This window comes from Muscardinus avellanarius (genome assembly GCF_963383645.1).
Source record: "Muscardinus avellanarius genome assembly, chromosome: 3".
NCBI classification, from domain to species: Eukaryota; Metazoa; Chordata; class Mammalia; order Rodentia; family Gliridae; genus Muscardinus; species Muscardinus avellanarius.
In genome coordinates, this window is record NC_137788.1 from 19,010,755 (window position 1) to 19,032,914 (window position 22,160).

The 22,160-nt window shown below is 54.9% G+C and overlaps 1 protein-coding gene across 1 annotated transcript in view; it reads right to left on the minus strand.

The window, feature by feature from the left end:
- Positions 1 to 22,160, minus strand: part of MYOM3 (myomesin 3) — a gene marked incomplete at both ends in the record, with an annotated part of 48,514 nt that overhangs the window by 16,245 nt on the left and 10,109 nt on the right. The window contains 16 exons of the mRNA XM_080693059.1: positions 1,744 to 1,853; positions 2,917 to 3,073; positions 4,473 to 4,587; positions 6,115 to 6,293; positions 7,526 to 7,652; positions 7,939 to 8,126; positions 8,468 to 8,589; positions 10,220 to 10,394; positions 12,738 to 12,921; positions 16,599 to 16,726; positions 17,009 to 17,062; positions 17,622 to 17,821; positions 18,881 to 19,022; positions 19,879 to 20,040; positions 21,356 to 21,496; positions 21,948 to 21,992. Of these exons, the coding sequence (XP_080549185.1) occupies positions 1,744 to 1,853; positions 2,917 to 3,073; positions 4,473 to 4,587; positions 6,115 to 6,293; positions 7,526 to 7,652; positions 7,939 to 8,126; positions 8,468 to 8,589; positions 10,220 to 10,394; positions 12,738 to 12,921; positions 16,599 to 16,726; positions 17,009 to 17,062; positions 17,622 to 17,821; positions 18,881 to 19,022; positions 19,879 to 20,040; positions 21,356 to 21,496; positions 21,948 to 21,992 (2,229 nt within the window). The remainder of the gene's footprint in view (positions 1 to 1,743; positions 1,854 to 2,916; positions 3,074 to 4,472; positions 4,588 to 6,114; positions 6,294 to 7,525; positions 7,653 to 7,938; positions 8,127 to 8,467; positions 8,590 to 10,219; positions 10,395 to 12,737; positions 12,922 to 16,598; positions 16,727 to 17,008; positions 17,063 to 17,621; positions 17,822 to 18,880; positions 19,023 to 19,878; positions 20,041 to 21,355; positions 21,497 to 21,947; positions 21,993 to 22,160) is intronic.

The following is a 22,160-nucleotide window of genomic DNA, read 5'->3' on the forward strand; positions in this document are numbered from 1 at the left end:
GGGACTGCCTTGTTGGCTGAAAGCTTCTTTGTGTTAGGTTTTTATCCCCTGCTGAGCTGAGCTCTGGACCTACATGACTGCCTGGTACCCAGCATGTGCTCAGTAAACATGTACTGCAGGGTGAATTGGCAGGGCCAGAGCCCAGGCCTCATTTCCCCTGAGAAGTCCCAGAGTTTGTAGCACAGTGAGTCAGGACTCCCGACAGGTGCCCCATCAAAATATAAATCCTCCTCGCCTGGCGTGGTGGCTCACGCTTGTAATCCCTGCATTCGGGAGGCTGAGACCGGAGGATCGCCCGGGTTCGAAGCCAGTCTCAGCTACTTAGTGAGGCCCTCTGCAACTTAGTGAGACCCTGTTTCAAAATAAAGAATAAAAAATAGGGGCAGAGGGTGTAACTTGGAGGTCGAACGCCCCTGGGTTCCATCCCCAGACCCCAGATAAAAAAAATATATCTCTATATCTATCTATATCTATCTATATCTATATCTATCTATCTATCTATCTATCTATCTATCTATCTATCTATCTAGATATATCTCCTCCTCGCTCTGTGGATGGTTTCAGCTTTGCACAGAATCACCTAGTTGTATGTGTAACGGCATCATTTCAGATGGGGCAGCCAGGGAGTATCACCCCCTTGGACAGATGAAGGACGGAGGTCTGAGAGGGGACATGCTCTGGTTAGCCACGTCCTTCCTGCTCCCTATTGTCAACCTCATTCCCTAGGAACAACTACTGTTTACAGTCTGATTAACTTTTTTTTTTTTTTTGTGGTACTGGGGTGGAACCCAGAGGCTTTCTACTTCCGGACTATACTTCCAGACCTATTTTATATTTTATTTGGAAACAGGGTCTCATAAGTTGCTGCGAGCCTCGCTAAGTAGCCGAGGCTGGCTTCGAACCTGTGCGATCCTCCTGTCTCAGCCTGCAAGCGCAGGGATTACAAGCGTGCGCCACCACGCCCGGCAGTCTGATTAACTTTTGCATTCTTATCTTTTGTATGCTATAGAAGGAAGCAAATTAATTTTGGGATCTTTGCTCTTATCCAAAGTGGGAAAACCAGAGAGACAAGAAGAATGTGAATTCTGCTGGGGAGGGTTCTTTTTTTTTTTTTTTTTTTTTTTTCGGTACTGGGATGGAACCCAGGGGCATTCTACCTCTGAGCTACACCCTCAGCGCTATTTTTTTTTTTTTTTTTTTTGTGGTACTGGGGTTCCTGGAATCCCTTCTACCTCCGGGCTACACTCCCAGACCTATTTTTACATTTTTATTTGGAAACAGGGTCTCCTAAGCCCGCGTGCGCGGCTGGCTTCGAACCTGCGCGATCCTCCTGTCTCTGCCTCCCAAGCGCAGGGATTACAAGTGTGCGCCACCATGCCCGGCCGCTACTTTTTATTCTGAATTTTGAAACAGGGTCTCAGTGAGTTGCAAAGAGCCTCACTAAGTAGCTGAGGCTGTCCTCGAACCGTGATCCTCCCGTCTCAGCCTCCCAGATGCTGGGATCATAAGCGTGCGCCACGACGCTCGGCTTGGGCAGGACTTCTGCCTATTGAGTTCACTGACACAACCCCTGGGGTGCACACAGCGCCTGACATGTGGGGTGTAGAAATTCATTGACTGACTGACCAACAGGGTGGGTGATCTCCGCTTTACTCAAGGTTGCGGCTCCGTGTCAGCCCCGTGGCTGTTTGTGTGTGGACCCTGGATGGGCTCTGGTTCCTAGGAGGTGTCGGGGAGCGTTACCTTCCTCGGTCAATGTGTGGCTCGCAGAGATATCTTCATCAGCGTCTTCTACTACTACGGAGTAGATGCCCAAGTCCTCCAGGTCAGGTTCTTTCAGGATGACCTTGGACCTGCCAGACAGGAGAGCGGAGGCTGTGGGGGCTCCTTGGCCTTATGCGTTGGTGGCCTGGGAACTGGGGCATCTTGGCTCTGGTGGCCCGCGCCTCATTCCAGACCCCAACCAGGCCAGGAAGCGGGGGCGGTGCCCCTGCGGCTTCCCTCTGGTCTGGAGCTTCCCCTGGCCCGTCAGCTGGGCTCTCGGCACGAAGTCCACTATGGCCGTGGCCGTTCTCCATCCCGTCTGCTTCCAGGGCTCAGGTCAGCCAGCCGGGAGCCGCTCGAGGAGGAGGAGCGAGACACGGGGGGATTGGACGGGGGCTCTGGTGGTCACCTCTTTAACTCTTCATTTCTTTTGTGCGTGGTTCTGGGGCTGGAACCCAGGGGTATTCTACCTCCAAGCTACACCTTCAGCCCATTTTTTTATTCTTTATTTTAAAACAGGGTCTCACTGAGTTGCAAAGGGCCTCACTAAGTAGCCGAGGCTGGCCGTGAACCATGATCCTCCTGTCTCAGCCCGGCTGTGGCGGTGCACGTTTATAATCCCCGCGCTTGGGAGGCTGAGACAGGAGGATCACACAGGTTCGAAGCCAGCCTCAGCTACTTAGTGAGGCTCTCGGCTACTTAGTGAGACCCTGTTTCCAAATAAAATATAAAGAAATAGGTCTGGGAGTGTAGCCCGGAGGTAGAAAATCCCCAGGTTCTACTCTCAGTACCACACACACACACACACACACACACACACACAGCGTGCACCACTATGCTTGGCTTAACCCTTCATTTTATCAGTGAAGCTGAGTCCAGAGAAAGTGCCGGGCCAAGTCACTGGCACTCAGGTTAGAAACCAAAATCTGAGCATCTCCTTGGGAGGATGGAGGCAGACCACATCAATTCCTCATGGAAGAAGAAACTGCAAAAGAATGCGGCCCCTTCAGCCCCTCGGCGCCGCCTCTCACTTCTGGGTGCGGTCGGTGCCCGCTGCGGAGGCCCAGGCAGCCCGTGCAGCCCCTCATCCATGCAGCCCGCCACGTGGCTCGCCGCCCACCTCGGGCCCTTGGGTGGCCGCCCCCCACTTACTTGTTAACTTCCTCCTCTATGTCGGCCCGCTGCGGGTCTGGCGGACCCTTGTAGTCTTTGGACCACTGAAACTCCGAGGAGTCGGGGGCCTCGGGGGCTTCAAAAGCCAAGAAGATGCGGCCCTCTTTATCCACGCCGACCTCGATCTCCTGGGCGTCTGAGGACGAGACTCAGCAGAGGTCACCAGGTCACCACGCACCCCAGCTCAGAGCCCGCCGCCCTTGGGTGGCATCGTGGACCCAGCCTCCCTGCTGTGGCCTTTGAGGCCCTGCATGACCTGGGCTCAGATGTCACCTCCTTAGAGATGCTGTCCCTGACTGCCCTGGCTACAGCCGCGGAACCTACCGCAGCATACGCTCTATCTATCTATCTATCTATCTATCTATCTATCTATCTATCTATCTCTTTCCATCTATCTATATCTATCATCCATCCATCCATCCATCCATCCATCCATCCATCCATCCATTTTTTTGGTGTGTGTGGTACTGAGGATTGAACCCAGGGGGTGCTCCTCCATTGAGCTACACCCCCGACCCTTTAAATTTTTTTAAAAAAATTTTGGAACAGGGTCTCACTAAATTGCTAACGTTCTCACTACGTTGCTGAGGCTGGTCTCAAATCTGCGATCCTCCTGTCTCAGCCTCCTGAGTGCTGGTTACAGGTGTGCGCCACCGTCTTAACGGGCTTCCTCCTGGAGTAGTCTTCTTGTCCGCTCCTGCACACTCCCTGAGCCTCCTCCCCTAGCACAGATGGAGACCTGTTTTCTCATGCACTGCGGGATCCCTGGTGCAATGGGGGCATCACTGCATATTGGTTGGGTGAATGGATAGTGAAAAGCATGGGAAGAGGCTGTGCTTTATAGTTAGGGGGCCGAGCGACTCTGTGACGTGCTAGCCGTGCGCCCTGGCGTTCAGCCTCCCTGAGCCACACGGAGTCCATCCGGAAGCCTGAGGACCTTGCATGACCTCTGGCATGTGTGGTGGGAGGAGCCCCAGGGACGGTGACTGCAGGACGGGCGAGGCCACGCTGGTGTCTGGGCTGGAGCCGGCCGGCATCGAAAGGACCATTATTTAAAAGAGTGAGGTGTTGTGGAGCACACCTGCAATCCCAGCATTTGAGAGGCTGAGATGGGAGGATTGCAGGCTTGAGGCCAGCCTCGGCAATTTAGCAAGATCCTCGGCAAGCTCGTGAGACCGTCAGTAACTTAGCAAGACTCCGTTTCAAAATAAAAAATAGAAAGGACTGGGGTGGAGGGTGGAACACCCCTGGGGTCAATCTCTAGTACTCTTCTCCCCCGAAATCTCTAAGGGTTGCTTGAGTTCATGCATATGGCATAGGAAGACACTGTGAAATCCTACAGAAAAGGTGTTACTGTATCCTAGATCCAGAAGTGAGTGGGTGGGGGAGGGGAGGGCGGCAGGAAGCCGGTGGCTGGCGGGAGAAGAGCCCAGCAGTCCTGTCCTGAGATCCTCATGCTTTCCACCCCCCGGAGCTCCACCCTCCTCCACGGCCCAGCCCGGCACTGTCCAGCCGGCACTGCCCAGCCATCCCACCTGGCTTGTCCTCCAGGAGCACGGGGTCAGTGGGCACCGACGGCTGCCCCAGACCGGCGGAGTTCACGGCCTGCACCTGGAACACATAGGTCTTTCCCGGCTGCAAGTCAGACACCTGGAAGTGGGGGCAGGAGCAGACGCTCAGGATGGCAAAGGCGCGCCCTCCTGAGCTGGGCAGGCTGGGGCAGGCTGGGGCACATCCCTCTCTGAGTCCCAGCCTTTCAGTGGGCCTCTCCATCAGGTCCACCCCACCTCCCCGACACTGCTGCGGGACCTGAGCAAAGCCGAGCTCATCCTCCAACTCTGGACAAGAAAACCCGTTCCTTCCTATGTCCCTGTCCCTCCACAGATACTGCCTTCCGTCCAACAGCCCAGAGACAGGCCCGGATCCTTTCCTTTCCTTTTTTTTTTTTTTTTTTTTTGTGGTACTGGAGATGGAATCCAGGGGCATTCTACCTTCAAGCTATACCCCCAGCCCTATATATTTTTTATTTTTGAAACGGGGGTTCACTAAGTTGCAGAGAGTCTCACTAAGTAGCTGAGGCTGTTGGTGAATTTCGATCCTCCGGTCTCAGCCTCCCGAATGCTGGGATCCTTTGCTTGAGCCCTCCTCCCCATCCAATCTCCAGGTTCCAAGTTCTGATCATTTTATTTCTCTAGTGGTTTTTGTGGTTTGTTGTTGTTTGGGTGCTGAGGCTAGAACCCAGGGGCATTGTACCTCTGAGCTACAACCCCAGCCCTATTTTATTTTATTTTTTAAATTTGGAAACAGGGTCTAGCTAAATTGCCCAGGACCTTGCTGAACTGCTGAGGCTGGCCTTGAGCCTACTAGTCTCCTGTCTCAGCCTCCCAAGTGCTGGGATTATAGGTGTGTGCCACCAAGCCTGGGTCCCTAGTGTTCTTTTCAACGTGGCCTAGCCACACCTTGATTGACACTTTATTTCTCCTCACCTGCATCAGCCTGACAGTTTCCTAATTGGCATCTCTGCTCTGGACCAACCTCTCCAATCTCTCTGCTCACCCGATGCTGCTGGGATCTTTCAACAGCACTCAGGGTCAAGTTTAAGGTTTGGCACGTAGGACTAGTGTCTTCTGATCTCCCTCACCTTCTCTCCTCTGGCTCCTGAATAGACCCCTTTGCGCCGAGGCTCCCTCAGGGTGCCCGGCCACTGCCCCTCCCTGCCTTTGCCCTAGCTGGGCCCCGCACCCCGCCCAGGTCTAGCTGACTCCCATGCTGGCTCCGCCTCTCGGCTGGGCACACGCAAGGCTCCCAGGAAACAGCAATGAAACTCCTGGCTTGTGTTCCCAGAATCCCAGGGACACATCTCAGCGGCAGCATGGCGACTGCCTGTCACCCAATCACTGTGGCTTGTTTAGCTTTTTATGTCTAGGACATGGTCCAGACCTGGCACTGAGCAGGTGTCGAAAAGTGATTAGTGAATAATGGAGTGGCCAACCCTCTCCAGGTGAGATCTGAGCCAAGTCCCCGAGGCCGTCTGCCCAGGCCGGCCACGTGGGGAAGAGGAGCCGCCATCCGTCCTGTGTGGCTCCCCTGGCCGGCTGTCCAGCCCAGGCTGACTCTGCAAAATCTCAGCATCTCAGAGCATCCAGCTGGCTGAGCCCTGATGGGGTGGGAACTCACCCTGAAGTGTGTACCCGAGATGGGGTCTGGGGTGACTGGCGTCCATTCCTCAGAGCCTTCCTCCTGGACACTGACGCTGTAGCCCGTGACTGGCCCGGCCCCCGTGTATAGTGGGGGCTCCCACTGCAACATCAGGGAGGTGGCCCGCACCTCAGACACCCGCACTCCATACGGAGGGCCTGAGAGGGGGAGAGGTGGGGCAGAGATGTGGGCTGGGCAGCCGGGCCAGCGGCCAGCCAGCCAGATGGGCAGTGAGCTGGTGGCCCATCAGCAACTGGTCAGTTTGTTGGTCACTACCAAACCTGGCCAGCTGTGGCTTCATGACAAAGTTGGCTCCAGTCTTGAAATAGGGTTGACTCTTCAAAATGTGCTCAGCATCAGCTCCTCTGGGGAGCTTTCCTGACCTTGACCTTTCCTCCCAACCCTAGGCCAGGGGTCAGCGCAAGGGCAGAGCCAGACCAGCCCCACCCTTTCTAGTGATGTGTGTGTGTGTGTGTGTGTGTGTGTGTGTGTGTGTGTTACTAGACCTCTGTGTTCCTGTCTCTTCATGTGTAAAATGGGGATAATAATTGTTCTTCTGTTCTTAGTGTTGTAAACATTAGTGAGAATTTTTTTTTTTTTGGTACTGGGGATGGAACCCAGGGGCATTCTATCTCTGAACTATACCCTCAGCCCTCTTATTTTTTATTTTGGAACAGGGTCATGCTAAATTGCTGAGGGCCTCACTAAGTTGCTGAGGCTGGCCTGGAACCTGTGATTCCGTCTCAGCTTCCTGAGTACCGAGATTACAGGCCTGCATCCCCCACCTCCATCTTAGTGAGATAATTTATGGGATGTGTCTGGGTGCATAGTAAGTACCCTATAAACACGCGCTGTTGATAATTCTTGCTGGTAAAAGCACCATGCATTGTAATTACCCACCACAGAGTCCAAGTGTTATGTGGGAAATAGGTCTGAGCTGGGCAGGGTGCTGGAGGCTGGGGTTGTTCCTGCCGGGGGGGGGGCAGGGGCTCATTTGTGAACAAGCTTTGGGGTCACGGGAGCAGCGTGGAGGTCAGCTGACTATTCCCGTTTGTCCAGGATCCGGGGGACTCCAGGGACTGGGAACTTTCGGTGGTAAGCTGGGAAAGTCCTAGGCAACTGGGATGAGTGTGTCATCCTGGCTGGTCCGTGGCTAGAGTCAGAGCTCTGGTGTGTTGGTAGGGGATGGTTTGTGCTGGGGTGCAGGCACAGGATGGCCCTGTCAGGGGTCCTCTAAAGCCAGCTTACAATGGCCTGTATCAGGGATTGCAGGGTCAGTGGGTGGAGACGCAAGGCCGCAGGGTCTCACTGAGTGAGTCTGACAGGAGTGTCTGGCTAGCTCACCGTGCAGCAGGGCAGGCGCTGGACCTCAGCTCTCCTGGCCTCTCACCTGGCTGGGGCATCGTCCACTCTTTGCATTCAAACAGGCCGCTGGGCGCTGATAGCTCTCCAACACCTGCCCAGTTTACCGCCCGGGCACGAAACTCATAGAAGTGGCCTTCGCGGAGGTTACGAACCTGCAGGAGGCGGAAGACAGCCAGTGAAGGCCTGGCTGGGTAGGACTGGGGTGGGTGTGGGTGTGGGTGTGGGGTGTGGTGGGGTATGGGGGTGTGGGAGGGGGGTGTGGGAGGGGGGAGGCATCTCAGCTGGCGGAGATCTGGAGCAGGAGCCACGGGAGCTTTGACAGAGCTGTCCGCGTGGTCCCCCTTGATGGTTGCTGGCTGGCGGGGGCCAGTGGCCTGGAGGCCTCCTTCAGACCCGAGGCCCCAGCCTTGCCCACCGTCTCACAGGCAGCGGCCTCACCTTGCAGACCCGGCTTGGGACGGGCTGCTGGCTGACGGGGAGCCAGTCCGGTCCTTCCGAGTCATGCTGGTCCAGGAAGTAGCCCAGGATCTTGCCTCCGCCGCGGCGCTTGGGTGGTTTCCACGCGATGACCATCTCGTCCTTCCCGCAGTGTAGGAGGGCAAAGTCGTACGGGGCGGAGGGAGTGGCTGTGGGAGGCGGGAGGTGAGGGCTGCTGCTCCCTACTAGGGTGGAGCCAGGAGCCTCCCCTGGGGCGCTCTCCCTGCCCCAGGGGTTCTCCCTGAGCTGCAGCATCTGCCCCCCTGGGGGGCACCTGAGCCTCAGGTACGTGGACCTTCCCACCCTGAGAACTGACCAGGATCACTGTGTCTTGTGGCCCCAGGCCCTTGCTACTCCATCCTCAAAGGAAAGGGAGATGGGGCAGCTACTGGGCCCGGGAATCAGACCCTCCCAGATGTGCCTAAAAGCCCAGCTCCCGCCCAGCCCAGGGGCCCCCAGGCTGGCGGGCCGCACCTGCCCCTGTACTCACCCAGCGCCTGCTTGACTCTGATGGGCCCGGTGGGGGCTGAGCTCTCTCCTACCCCGGCCTCGCTCACCGACCTGACACAGAACTCGAACTCCTTCCCTGCCCTCAGCCCCGGGACGGAAAACCTGGGAGAGAAGAGAGTAGCTTTCAGGGTTGCCTAGCAGCCGAGAGACTTCCTGAACTCTCCAGAACCATCTTGTAGGATAAATGATCACCAGCGCAATAGGATTTGAGAGTTCTGGGCCAGTTCTTCCCCTCAAATATTGTCCCGAGGCAGGTGTGGTGGCATACGCCTGTAATTCCAGTACTTGGGAGGCTGAGGCAGGAGGATCACATATTTGAGGTCAGCCTCAGCAACTTAGACTCTGTTTCAAAATAAAAAATAAAATCTGAGCTGGGTGTGGGGACACACATTTGTAATCTCAGCATTTGGGAGGCTGAGACAGGAGGATTGCGGTTTGCTGCCAGCTTCAGCTACTTGGTGAGGCCCTTTATAACTCAGTGAGACCCTGTTTGTTTCAAAATAAAGAATAAAAAATAGGGCTGGGGTGTAGATTGGAGGTAGAATGCCCCTGGGTTCCATCCCCAGTACCGCAAAAAAGAAAAAAAGAAAAAAGACCCCTGACCCATTCATGATGGCTGAAGGTGCCATGGACGGCGTGGAGGATGTCTGCTCTTCCAGAGACCGCCGGGAAGGTACGTGCACACTGAAAAGGTACACGGCAAGGCAGCCACCCCGACCCAGAGCTATGTGTCACAGCTCCAGGACTTTGGGCCTCGTCCTTGAAGAAGTGGCTGTTGAATGCTGTGATTCAAAAGCATAGCGTCCTTTTTTTCTTCTTCTTCTTTGTTTTTGTGGTGCTGGGGATTGAACCCAGGTGCATTCTACCTCCAAGCTATACCCCCAGCTCGATTTTTCATTCTTTATTTTGAAACAGGGTCTCACTGAGTTGTGGACAGCCTCACTAAGTAGCTGAGGCTGGCCTTGAACCTGCGACCCTCTTGTCTTAGCCTCCCCAAGTACTGGGATTACAAGTGTGCGCCATCACGCGGTAACATGGTGTCCTTCTAAAGACCCCCCCCCCGTTCCCCCCTCCCTGCCAAAGAATTGTCAGCCAAAGGCAAACAAAGGCACCCTGGCTTGGAGAAAATCCTCCTCCTCCTGCCGTCTCTTCCTGATGAACCCACTATGCGCACCCCTTTCTCCCTTCTCCTGCAGCTCATCTTCCTTTGCAGGGGGCTGTTCTCAGCCCGCGGCCATCTCTGTCACCCTCCTGCAGACACACGCCCTTAGCAGGCCATCTGGGCCCATGTCCCGGTTTCTTCCCTTACTAGCGATGGGCGTTTAGGCCGGTTACCTACACTCCCTGTGCCTCAGCTTCCCTATCTGCAAAATGACAGTAAAAATAATTGTCCTAATTGCAGCATTACAGCTTAGAGATAGAGGACACGAAATACGAAAGAGCAAGCCCGGCATGGTGGCGCATGCCTGTAATCCCAGTAGTTGGGAAGCTGAGACAGGAGGATCGCCGGTTCGAGGCCAGCCTCAGCAATTTAGCAAGATCCTGTTTCAAGAAAAAATAATACTAAAATAGGTTTGGGGATGTACCTCAGAGGTAGAATAAAAACAAAACAAAACAAAACAAAACAAAAAAACCCAAACTCTAGAGCTTAGAATAGTGCCTACTCCAGGTAATTCCTGCGAGTGGTAGGCTTCGGGGCTGCGCCACTGCAGGAGGGGTAAGACTGACTTACTTGCTGTCCTGAATGGGTTTGTTGTTAACTGTGTGCCACTCAGATGACCCCACCTCCCGGGAGTAGATGTAATAACCCAGCAGCTCCTCGCCACCGTCCACAGGATCCCAGGTCAGGGAAACAGAGGTCTGCGTGTCTCGGAAAGCTTGCACGTGAGCGGGGGGAGGGAGAGTAGCTGGAAAACAGAAACGCAGGCAGAGAGGGCTCTGTGTTGTGGCTCTGACAGGTCCTGGAGCAGGGAGAGCAGGAGGAGAGGTGGGGGAGCCACGCAGCAATGGGGGGGGCAGCGCAAGGGTTCTGGGGCGGCCCAGGGGAGGGACTTTGAGTCACAGTTTCCCAGGTCCAGAAGTGCGCCCAGGACTCTCCTGCCCTGAGCACCTGCTTCCTCACTCAAGCAATAGGGTCTCACTCACAGTCCCTCCCTTCAATCTCTTTCGCAGAAGGCAGCAAATCTGACAGCTTTCCCCAGTCCTTATCTTCAGTCTCAATAAAACTTTATTTTCTTTCCTTGAAACTTTTCTACTGGCTTTCAGATTCCCTGAGGCTAAGCCCCTTAGGTTCAGGCTACCATGATTTACTAAATGGATGATTTGGTAAATGGTTGGTTGGGTGAATGGATGGATGGATGGGTGTATGTGTATATATGTGTATGTATGAACGGATGAATGGATAGATGGATGGATGGATGGTTGTATGTATATATATGTGTATGTATGAACGGATGGATGGATAGATGGTTGTATGTGTATATATGTGTATGTATGAACGGATGGATGGATGGATGGTTGTATGTGTATATATGTGTATGTATGAACGGATGGATGGATAGATGTTGTATGTGTATATATGTGTATGTATGAACGGATGGATGGATGGATGGATGGATGGATGGATGGATGGATAGATGGTTGTATGTATGTATGGGTGGATGGATAGAGGGATGGACAGAGAGCTGGTTGTCTGGATGCATAGCAGGTATACAGATCTACTTAGTTCACTATTTACTTAAGCTCCTTAAACATTCTTTGGAGGTTGCCTGTCTTCCTTTTGCCTCAAATGTGGGATTCATCCAAGCCTTTTTTTTCTTGACTGTCTCCCATTTTTCTCCTTTCTTACTGTTCCTGAAGGTCCTGTTGATCTCATGCCTTCAACCCTCACTTCTCACCAGCCATCACCTTTAAACCTGTGCTGTCCCCAGAACTCCAGAGCTGTGAGTTCCTTCTCCCTCTGAACACCTCTTTTGTCTTCTGGTAGTGATTCAAAATCAACAGAAGAAGCACCAGGCGTGGTGGCGCACGCTTGTAATCCCTGCGCTTGGGAGGTGGAGACAGGAGGATCGCACAGGTTTGCAGCCAGCCTCGCTGGCTTAAGAGACCCTGTTTCCAAATAAATGTATAAAATAGGTCTGGGAGTGTAGCCTGGAGGTAGAAGGGTTTCCAGGAACTCCAGTACAACCCCGCCCCCCCAAAAAATCAACAGAAGAAGACTAAACCCAGTATCTAAGATGCGCTGAACACTTGCTCTGAGCCAGCCTCTGCCTGGGCCAGGGCAGGTACCGAGAAGTAGATGGTCCAGGCTCAGGAGGGCCTGTCACCAACGACAGCCTCTGGGCCTGAGGGGAGCGGGGGCGGGTGGGGGCCCTTCCTTCTTTCCTTTCTTTTTCCTTCCCTCCATCCTTCCTTTCTTCTTTTCTTCCTTATTTCTTTCTTTCGCCTTTTCTGTATTTTTCTCATTTCGTACAATAAATCTACCTTTACAATACAAAGAAATGTCTTTATTTCCCTCTCCTCTCCTCTCCTCTCCTCTCCTCTCCTCTCCTCTCCTCTCCTCTCCTCTCCTCTCCTCTCCTCTCCTCTCCTCTTTTTCTGGACTGTACAGAGCTTTGCTTTGAGGCCTATAGACTTTGTCCATATCTAATCACAAACCACTTACCAGCAAGGCCTCAAACCAAAGCCAAATGTTAATCAGACTGGAATTAAAGAAAGACACCCATTGCCCGCCAGCTCCTTCATACGTGCTATGCATTGAATCAGAGCAAATCTAGGGTGTGAAACCATCAACATGGGACCAGCAGCCAGGGTCTTTCTTGGACGGTGCTGCGGCCACCAGTTCCTTTAAGGACTGAGCCAATGGTCAGAACCATCTGATCTGAGCTAACCAAAGAGCAAAGAGGCCAGGATCCGAGGCTTCAGAGAAGGAAGGGGCCATGGGGACAGGGCCACGATGGAGCTGCAGCTGGGGCACTGGAAGGAGCTGGGGTGGGAGCAAGAGCCAGGGCCCCAGAACCAGGGGTCTGGCAGGCGGGACAGCAAGGTTTGAAGCTTGGAGGAGACCAAGTGGAGGTGTCTGTGGGTCAGCTCCGCCCCTGCAGGAGGGAACAGGGCTGCTCAGGCCCTCTCCAGGCTGCATGGGCTTCCTCAGGGGAGGAATGGGTCAGGGACAAGAAGAGGCAGGGCTCCCTCCTCGCAGCCCTGGGTCCTGGGCCCCAGATGCCGACACATCAGTGCACCCATGGTACCTGGCTTGCCGCTCAGGGCAATGGGCTCGCTGGGCTCCGAGGGGTCGCTCATGCCGTGTTGGTTCATGGCCCGCACTCTGAACACATAGGACTTTCCTTTCTCCAGGTCGAGGAGGGCAAACCTCGGGGACTTCACAGGGGTTTCTGAGCTGATGGCCTCCCAGGTGCCACTTCCTATGACCGACTGAGGCAGAGAGGGAACAGCGTTGGTGAAGTGGTGGCTGGCCCGGCTCTGGGCTGCCTCTTCCCATGCCTGTTCTCATAGGGTGCCCCTGTGCCCTGAGCTCTGAGCCATCCGCTGCCTCCTACCTGGACACCCCCCTGCAGGCCCAGGGCTCAGCTCTGGGGCTTCCCGTGCCTGTGCCCATGGTGCTGGTGGTACCCCACTTTCAGTCACTCAGGCCAAACCCTCGCGATCATCCTCGGCTCTTTCCCTCACATGCAAATGAGCTCCACCAACAGATCCAGGGGCCTCTGCCTTAAAGATGCTCCCAGAGCCCAACCATGACTTACCACCGCATACAACCCACCATGACTGTGATCCAGGCCAGTGCCAAGACATCCTGCTGCCTCGGCATCTATGTGTTGAGACCCCCCACTCCACATAGTTAATCGGCAAAAAGCCCTGAGAAAGAGGTATCGTCTCTGGCCAAAATATCCCCCACTTTTACCCTTCATGACTATTAATGATTCCTTTTAACTTTCTACACGAATTGCTCCAGTGATGTGAAATCAGGACTATAAATAGAAACTGAGTCCGTGGAAATAAACTCTCTAATAATTTGCCTAAACGTCCTTGGCTCTGCTCAATAACAATAAAAACTGGCCAGAATTCAGATGCTGTGATAAGCATTCCAGCTGCAGCAATTACAAAGGGTCTCTGACCCTCACTATCACTAACTTAGGTTAAGCTATTAACTCCGGTAAGGTAGTTCAGTTTAAGGAAACTTTGTTTACCCTTGAGATCCTGCCTAGAGACAGAGAAGATAAAAACCTTGTGTGTGACCTTAAAGCAATTTAGTTGATAAACAACTTAGTTGCCCAAATACAATAGACTCAAGGAGAAAGATTGGTGACTTTTACGCCCAGTGTAAATATTCCTGAAGACAGAGAGGCTGACCGCATGGTTAATGAATATGACAAAATAAAGGACAGACGTTCTAAATATATATGTATGAAGGAAAGGAAATACCGTGTAAGAGTAAGAAAAGCATTTTTGCATGAAGAAGAGCTTATCATAAGAAAGTCCCAACTGGGAGAGAAAGGAATTAGAAAGTTAGAAGCAGGTTGCAGAGGGTTTGTGACAGAGAAATGGATTATTAAAGATGGTTAGACTTTTAATAGGCTTATTGTCTAAAGAAGAGTGCTCAGCAGTTAAGGAAATACATCTGACAATTAAAACCAAGAACTTTGTGGTGTTGTTTGTGGTATTTTGTCTGCAAAACTGTGTTGTGAGTTTGCTTAAGCTTTCAGATTTAGGAGATAAAAATGCCAACACCTGGAGAAACTTTATCACATCCACCTGAATCACCACGTCTCCCCACACTTGCTATATGAACTGAGCCCAAAAGATGGAAAGTTCCAAGAGAGCCAAAGAAGATTCCCCGAGAAACCCCCAAGCCTTGGCCATGCTTGTTTATTTTGGGAAGTGGCCCCCTGGGACTGCTTATCTGCAAAGACCTTGGAAAAGAATCAGGAGTCAGGAGTCAATCTCTCGAAGATCAACAGCCAGCTGAAGGACTAGTTTTATTACCTTTGTTTACATGTCATTCATTATTATTTCACAATGATTACACCCACCTCCCTCTCCTCTTACTATTAACTTTACTGGTGAAAGGTATAAATTTCTTGGAGTTTTTGTAATAAAGTGTCATTGGCTCAAGAAGCCTTTGTCCACCTCAGATTCTTTCCCAAGCGCCGTACCTAAAAACTTAGGGAATTCATAGAGGGGAAAGAATTGCTGCAGATAAGTTTCTGCAGAACTCCACCTGCCTTTTGCCCCATCTTTCTGAGGCTCCCGGTCGCGAGTGGACTTGCCCCCACAGGACTGAGCCCGTCGGTAACAGGCCAGCATCTCCTGGAGAATTTTTTTTTTTTTTTTTTGTACTGGGGTTCCTGGAAGCCCTTCTACCTCCGGGCTACACTCCCAGACCTATTTTGACATTTTATTTGGAAACAGGGTCTCCTAAGCCAGTGCGCGTGGCTGGCTTCAAACCTGCGTGATCCTCCTGTCTCTGCCTCCCAAGCGCGGGGATTACAAGCGTGTGCCACCACGCCCGGCTCTCCTGGAGAATTTGAGTAGCCTTTTAACTGGCCTCTCTGTTTCTGTCTTTAACCTTGTTATGGTTTGAATATAGACAGTTCCCTGGAAAGGCTCATGCATTGGCAATGCAAAATGTTCAGAGGTGAAGTAACTGAATCATGAGAGTTCTAACCTTATTAGTGAATTAATCCATGATGGATTAATAATTTAAATGAATTTCCTGGGTGGTAATGTAGGCAGATAGGGTGCAGCTGGAGGAGGTAGGTCACTGTGGGAGTACCTTTGGGGATTACAGCTGACCCTGGCCGCTACTGCTACTGCTGCGCTGCCTCCTCCTCCTCCTCCTCCTCCTCCTCCTCCTCCTCTTCCTCCTCCTCCACCTCCCTCTTTCGGCTTCCAGTTCCCTGCGGTGAGAAGCTTTTCTCTACCACGCCCTGCCACCATGATTATTTTCTGCCTTGGAGCTGGCCACCCATGAACTGAACCTCTGAAACTGTAAGCCAAAGTAAACCTTCCTCCTCTAAGCTGTTCTTTTTATTCTTCTTTTTTTGTGGCATCCTGGGCCTGATGCAGCTGGGCGCCAAGGAGGGTGACTCCTAAGGGCATTCTACCTCCGAGCTACACCCCCAGCCCTACTTTTTATTCTATTTATTTATTTATTTATTTATTTATTTATTGTGGTATTGGGGTTCCTGGAAACCCTTCTACCTCCGGGCTACACTCCCAGACCTATTTTATGCTTTTTTTTAAATTTTTGGAAACAGGGTCTCTTAAGCCAGCACAGCTGGCTTCGAACCTGTGAGATCCTCCTGTCTCCGTCTCCCAAGCGCGGGGATTACAAGTGTGCGCCACCACACCCGGCAGAAATAGGGTCTCTTAAGCTAGCGAGACTGGCTTCGAACCTGCGCGACCCTCCAGTCTCCGCCTCCCAAGCGCAGGGATTACAAGTGTGCGCCACCACGCCCGGCTTATTCTTTATTTTGAAAGGGTCTCACTGAGTTGCAAAGGGCCTCACTAAGTAGCCGAGGCTGTTCGCGAACCTGGATCCTCCTGTCTCAGCCTCCCCAATGCTGGGATTACAAGTGTGCACCACCACACCCAGCTCCTTTAGGCTGCTCTTGCCAGGCATTTTGTCACAGAGACAAAAAGTGGGCTAAAACACATCCTTTCAGCCTGTTCTCATAGGGATCTCAGAGGGATTCTTTTGACAGCATAAACCAGATCCAGGCCCCTGCAGACTCAGAGCCCCCTCAAGCCGCTGTCTCCCCAGAGCCGTGCTCCCCTGTGACCCGAGCCTGGCTGCCTGTCTGGCCACGGTGCCCTCCTACCACTGTCTGCGTCTCTTCATTCTGCCCATTTCATGAGCAGCCTCAGGAATGGCTGTGAGTAATTACTGGTATCTTAGGGTTGGTGGTCCCCACAAAAGGCCATCCCTCTGCCTCTGTGTAGGGCTAGCTTGGGCCCTTCCAGGCAGGGAATTCTCTTCTCTTCTCCGAAGGCCCTCCAGGAACATGCCTGGGGGTTCTGAGCACCTTGTACTTCTCCACACCCTGGGTCCCATGGGTGTCTATTTCTCAGGCCACCCAGGGCTCTCCTACCTTCTCCAGGGAGTAAGTCAGTGGGGCTTTGCCCCGGGGCCTGGGCTCCTCCCAGCTGAGAACTGCGTAGGCCTCTCTGATCTCGCCGGCATGGACATTGGTCGGGGGTGAGGGGATGGTCACAGCGTCTGGAAAGGAGTCATTCAGGGCAGAGCTGGGGGGCCTCAGAGACCCCTCGTCTTAGCCTTTTGTTTCATAGAGAAGATCAACAACTTGCCCCCGGCCACCCAGCATGGCCAGGCAGTGCTGGCGTCAGAACCTGAGACCCTGCCCAGGGTTCCTCCCACAGGCCACCGCTCCCATGACAGTGAGCCCGGCCCTCGGGCTTCCTCTGACTAGACTCCCTACCGTCACCTCCCTGCACCTGAGCCTTGCCAGTCTCCGTCCCAGTGCCCGGGAGGGGCACGTACCTTCGAAATCATCTGCGCTGATTGTGATCTTGCTGCCCAGGTCGAAGTGGATCTCTGGAAAGGCGGACAGAGTCCATGGGGGTGGTCAGGACTGGCCAGGGCTGCCCGGCCCGGGATTCTGAATCCTGCTCATTTCATCCTGGCCCGCAGGCCTGGCCATGTGTCCCCCGGCAGGTGCTCTCTGGCCCAGGCTCCTCGGGGTTCCACGGTGAAGCCCTGCTGTTCTCAGCCCCGAGGGGCGCTCTATCTCTTGGGGCAAGTGGGGACAGAGAAGAGGCGCGGTGCTCCTGGGCCTGATGCAGCTGGGCGCCAAGCAGGGTGACGCCCAAGGGCTGAGGGCTGTGTCCCCCACTCCCCTGGGGCAGGGACCCCCGAGGCCGGGATGCTCTCTGCTATCAGACCGAGGGCATTCAAGGCAGCCATGGCCCTCTCAGACTGCCATATCCTGTGGCCTGGTGTGGACCTTTCCACTGGATGGCCTGGACCGCCCCCATCAGGCCAGGAGGACTGGTTCCTCCTTAGAACGGGGGCTGTGCCACCTGTCTCCTGTGGGGGGCAGTCCTGAGCACACCCTGCGCTGCTCTAGGACGCTCCTCAGGGCCTCCACACTCACCAGTCTCCCTCTGGGCCGCTTCGTGGTCGCCCATGACAACCATTTCTGAGGCCTTGGAGGGGAGGCTGCTGCCCGCCCTGCTGACGGCTCTCACCCGGAACCGATAGCTCTGTCCTTCCACCAGGCCCCGGACTGGACACCGACAGGTTCCCCCGGGGGCCTCGTGGCAGGGCACCCATTCCTCGGAGTCACCCTGGCACCTGTGGAGACAGGCCCCAGCTGTCAGCCTCTGCCCACACCTCACGACCTCTCAGTTTGGGCCCCTGCAGGGGCCACTCCTGGGACTGGACTGTCCGGCTCTTCTCCATCACTCAAGGCCCTGCTCTCTCTGTCACAGCCATCTCTGTCCGGCCTCTCCGCCACCCTGGCTGTTAAGCGAGTCAGGAGAACCAGCGTCTCTGCTGTAGCTTTGGGGCACGCCGGGACCATGCTGTCCCGAGCCACACGCTCCCAGCAGTCCCACAGGCCAGATGTGAGTACCATCCCCTCCACAAATGAGGTGTGGCCCAGCTAGAGCCGGAGCACTGGTCCCGGTCCCTTGCTCGTGAGCGCCGGAGCCGGGACATCAGTGATGCTCTCAGCTCTCTAAGTTGGTGACTTCCGACCAACCTCCTGGCTGGATGTTCTGTGGCCCGTCAGTACCACTGTCCTCAGATGGCCGGTGGGGCAGCGCATGTGACTGTCATGGCTGGCGGGGGCAGTGGTCACGTGTGGGTCCAAGTCCTGCCTCTGTTGCTAATGAGCAGTGTGACTTTGGGCACCGTTACCTCCTCAGGTACCTCAGTTTCCCCATCTCTAGCAAGGGACATAGATGTCCTTCTCCCTTTACATATGGGTGCAATTGTAAGGGTGAGGGGAGACCAGCCCAGGTACGCGGCAGAAGGCCAGCCTTGAGTGGTGCTGGGGGTTCAGGCTGGCGGTGGAGGAGGTTGGAAGGGGGCTCGGTCTGTCTGCCTCTTCCCGAGTGGGGTCTCCTGCAGGGTCTGACTCGGGAGCAGCCAACACGTCCACAGTGATGGGGTTTCAGGAACTTACTGCTTTGCCCAGAATTGCAGGCATCAATGTGACAGAGACCTGGACGCATGGTCACCCCTCAGCTGCCTCTAGATCAAGCAACACGGTCAAATTCCTGCCCATTCCAAGGAGTGGGGACGTGGAGGTTCCCCGGGACCACAGGGTCTCCTTACCCTGTGACCCCCGCCCCCCTCACCCAGGTGGAATCCTCCTCTGGGGCTCTGCCACTCTGGAGACTGACTCACCGCTCGATGCAGTAGCCGGTAATGGGGCTGCCCCTGTTGTCGCTGGGCGGGGCCCAGGTCAGGATGAGGCAGTCTCTGTTCACGTCCAGGCACCGGACATTCAGCGGGGATCCTGGGGCCCCGGGGTTCTCAGCCGCGGCATCTACACCGGGAGGGAGAAGGGGAGGCTCTTCTTTGGTCAGTGGCCATTCAGCAGCCAGCCCTCCCTCTCCTGCCCAGCACCCCCTTCTCATTAGTTATCCAGGGACTCAGTTGATCTTGGGAACCAGGGCCTGAACCAGGGCCTCTGTTCCCCTCCCCCAAACAGCAGCATTTTGGGGAGAGGGTGAAAGTACCTTATTCATTTATTTATTATCATTAATTTGGTACTGGGGTTGAACTCTGGAACATTCTACCTCTGAGCTACACTTTCAGCCCTATTTTATTTTTATTTTGAAACAGGGCCTGGCTAAGTTGCTGAAGGTCTCGCTAAGTTGCTGAGACTAGTCTTGAACCTGTGATCCTCCTGTCTCAGCCTCCCAAGTACTGGGATCGCAGGTGTGTGCCACCATGCCTGGCGGGCAGCATAATTTATTAGGAGCCCATTTTATACTAAGCATGTGAACAGTTGGCATAGTTAACCCCTGAGCTCCAGAGCACTTTGCAGATGGGGAAACTGAGTCTCGCAGAAGCGAAGTGATGTGCCCCAGCTAGTGGAGTGACCAAGCCAGGATTTGATGCCAGATGTGAGTATTCAGGAGACAGAACTCACCCAAGGGCCGGAGTCAACCTGCATGAGCCCACCTCCCCAGTCCCGACATGCCTGCCCCTCCAGCTGGGCTCTTTTGGAGGGTCATAAGATGCTGCAGGGAATTCTTAGGCTCTAGCCCAAGGCTCCCATTTCATAGGGGAGGAGCTGAGCTCCCAGGAGTTTGGGGGAATTGGTTAAGTTTCTGCAGCAAGTCAGGTTGGAGCCCTGGTCTCTGGGTCCCAGCCACCAACCTGCGCCCACCCCTCACCTCTCACAAACACATAGGTGCTCTGCTCCCTGGGCCCAAAGGGCGAGGCCACCCGGACCATGTAGAGCCCCTCGTCCTCCTTGTAGGCGCATGACACCTTCAGGGACGCCTGGCGGTCTGTGTAGACAATCTGCCGGCGTCCCATGGACCTCAGCAGGCTGCCTGTGGAGGGCAAGGGGTCCACTGTGAGGCTGTGGGGTTTCTGGCCAGAAGCCTGGAGGGGCACTGGGGTTCTGGAGGCCCTGGCTAGACAGAGAGAGCGGCTGGTGTGGCTGTGGAACGAGGATCAGCTCAGAGAGGGGTTGGGACTTGGGCTCTGCCGAGGTGGCTCTCAACTCTGCAGAGAGCTGGGAGGGGGCAGAGGCAGGGCCTGTGGGGTGGGGATCAGAGGAGGGTGGGTTTGGGGAAATGGTTGGCAAGGTGAGGAATCGGGAGAGATGGGGCCCTGCATAAGGCCGGGAGATTCAAAGAAGGGGACTCATAGCAAGTGAGGGGCCCAGAGAGGGGGTTAGGGCTCAGAGTGTGGGAGTGGCAGCTTACTGAAGGAAGTGGGGCTCGAGGGGTGAGGGCCCACTCAGTAGAGGCCGAGGTCTCATGAGAGAGCCAGGGTCGCCTCGTGAGAAGGGCAGAGGGCTGGCTGAGGGGCTATGGGAGAGACTGGGCTTAGCAAGGGGATGTGGCCTCTGGGGAGTGCCTGTCTTCCCGAGTCACCCTCCTGCCCCACACAGGCTCCTCCTCCTGTCAGCGCCTCTATTCCGGATGATCTGAAGTTTGTGAGGCATCTCTGCTATTGCAGCTGTTTCTCGGGCCTCCTGTGGCCCCCCCACTCCTCCACCCCTGTCCCCAGCAGGTGCAGCCTGCCCGGGCTCCAAGTTGGGTGCTGAGGACGCTGTACTCCACGTCCTCTGGCTGCAGGCCTGGTCACAGATAGGGCAGGAGGTCCAGCTGTCCTCACGCCGGCCGGGCCCCCTTCTCCTGCTTAGCCAAGGCTCTGGTCCTTGCCTGTGACATCCCTGAGGGTCCCCCAACAGTTATGTACCTGGCACCCTCACTGCGACTCTAAAAAGCCCTGAGCAAGCCACGCTCCTGCTCTGAGCACCTGTGGGGCTGTCCTGCCTCCAGGCCCTGGCCTCTGGTCCCACGGCCTCGAATGCCATCGCTCACACTGGGGTGCTGAAGCGCGCAGAGGGGGAGCCACTGCCGCTCACCCTGATGGTTACAACTGTCCCCACAGGACAGACTGCTGCCTGAGTGCATGCTGGTCTACGCCCACAGCCTGCCCAGACCCTAGCACCAGGGCCTGGCACTCCAAAGATGCTTGGGACCCCACCTGGCTATGCTCTGACCCCCTTTACTTCCTCAGCACCCGCAGGGCGGCCTGGCTGGTGGGGAGGGGCATAGCTGAGTCTCATGGGGGAGCCTCCTCTGGCTCTCCGTTGAACTACAGAGGGGGATCTTTGAAGGTCAGGGGCCTCACCATCTTGGAACCACAGGATGTTCTGCTCTGCATCTAACACATCCTCTGAAAAAACACAGGACAGGGAGAAGGGCTCCTTCTCACAGGCGAAGACCGGCTTCAGCACCGACGTGAAGTCCACATCGGGGCCAAACATCGATCCTGGGTGGGAACAGAAATTTGGGACAGAAGTCTTCTGAGATGCCAGCTGGCCTGGGGCCTAGGGGCCCTCCCGGGCATCCCTGTTCATGTATCTGAGTCAGGACTCCCAGCCCCTGACAGCATTGACAAGCAGAGGGAGACTGACCCTAGGGGAGGGGACTCGTCTAGGTGGGGACCAGAAGAGCCCAAATAGCGAACACCCAAAGGCAGAGCTGTGAGTCCTTTTGGCTTTGCATTCCTAGCCGGTTTTGGGGAGAGCTCTGCCCAGCAGCTGGGCGCAGCCCTGGCACGGTCTTGGAAGTAGGTCTGCAAGTACCGATAGCTTGGGAGTACACGGCCCTCTGTGAGTGTCGGATGGTTCCACTCTGAAGAGAACTACGGGAAGGCCAAGCCTGGTCAAGAAGCCCAGATGCCCTCTACCCTGGTAGTCCCACGCTCCCAGCCCACTTACTTTTAAAGCTCTCTGAGTCGAAGCCAGCATCCTTCCCCAGGTAAGCTGAAAACCCAAAACAAATGGGGTTGGAGAGCGCTCAGACCCCACAGTCCTTCTAGGCTTGGGAGGCATGGCCCCTGGGTGTGGGCTCAAGTCCTGAGCTCTCTGTGGCTTCTGCTGTAGCACTGGGGACAGTTCCTTCACCTCTGTGAACCTCCGCTTCTTCATCCC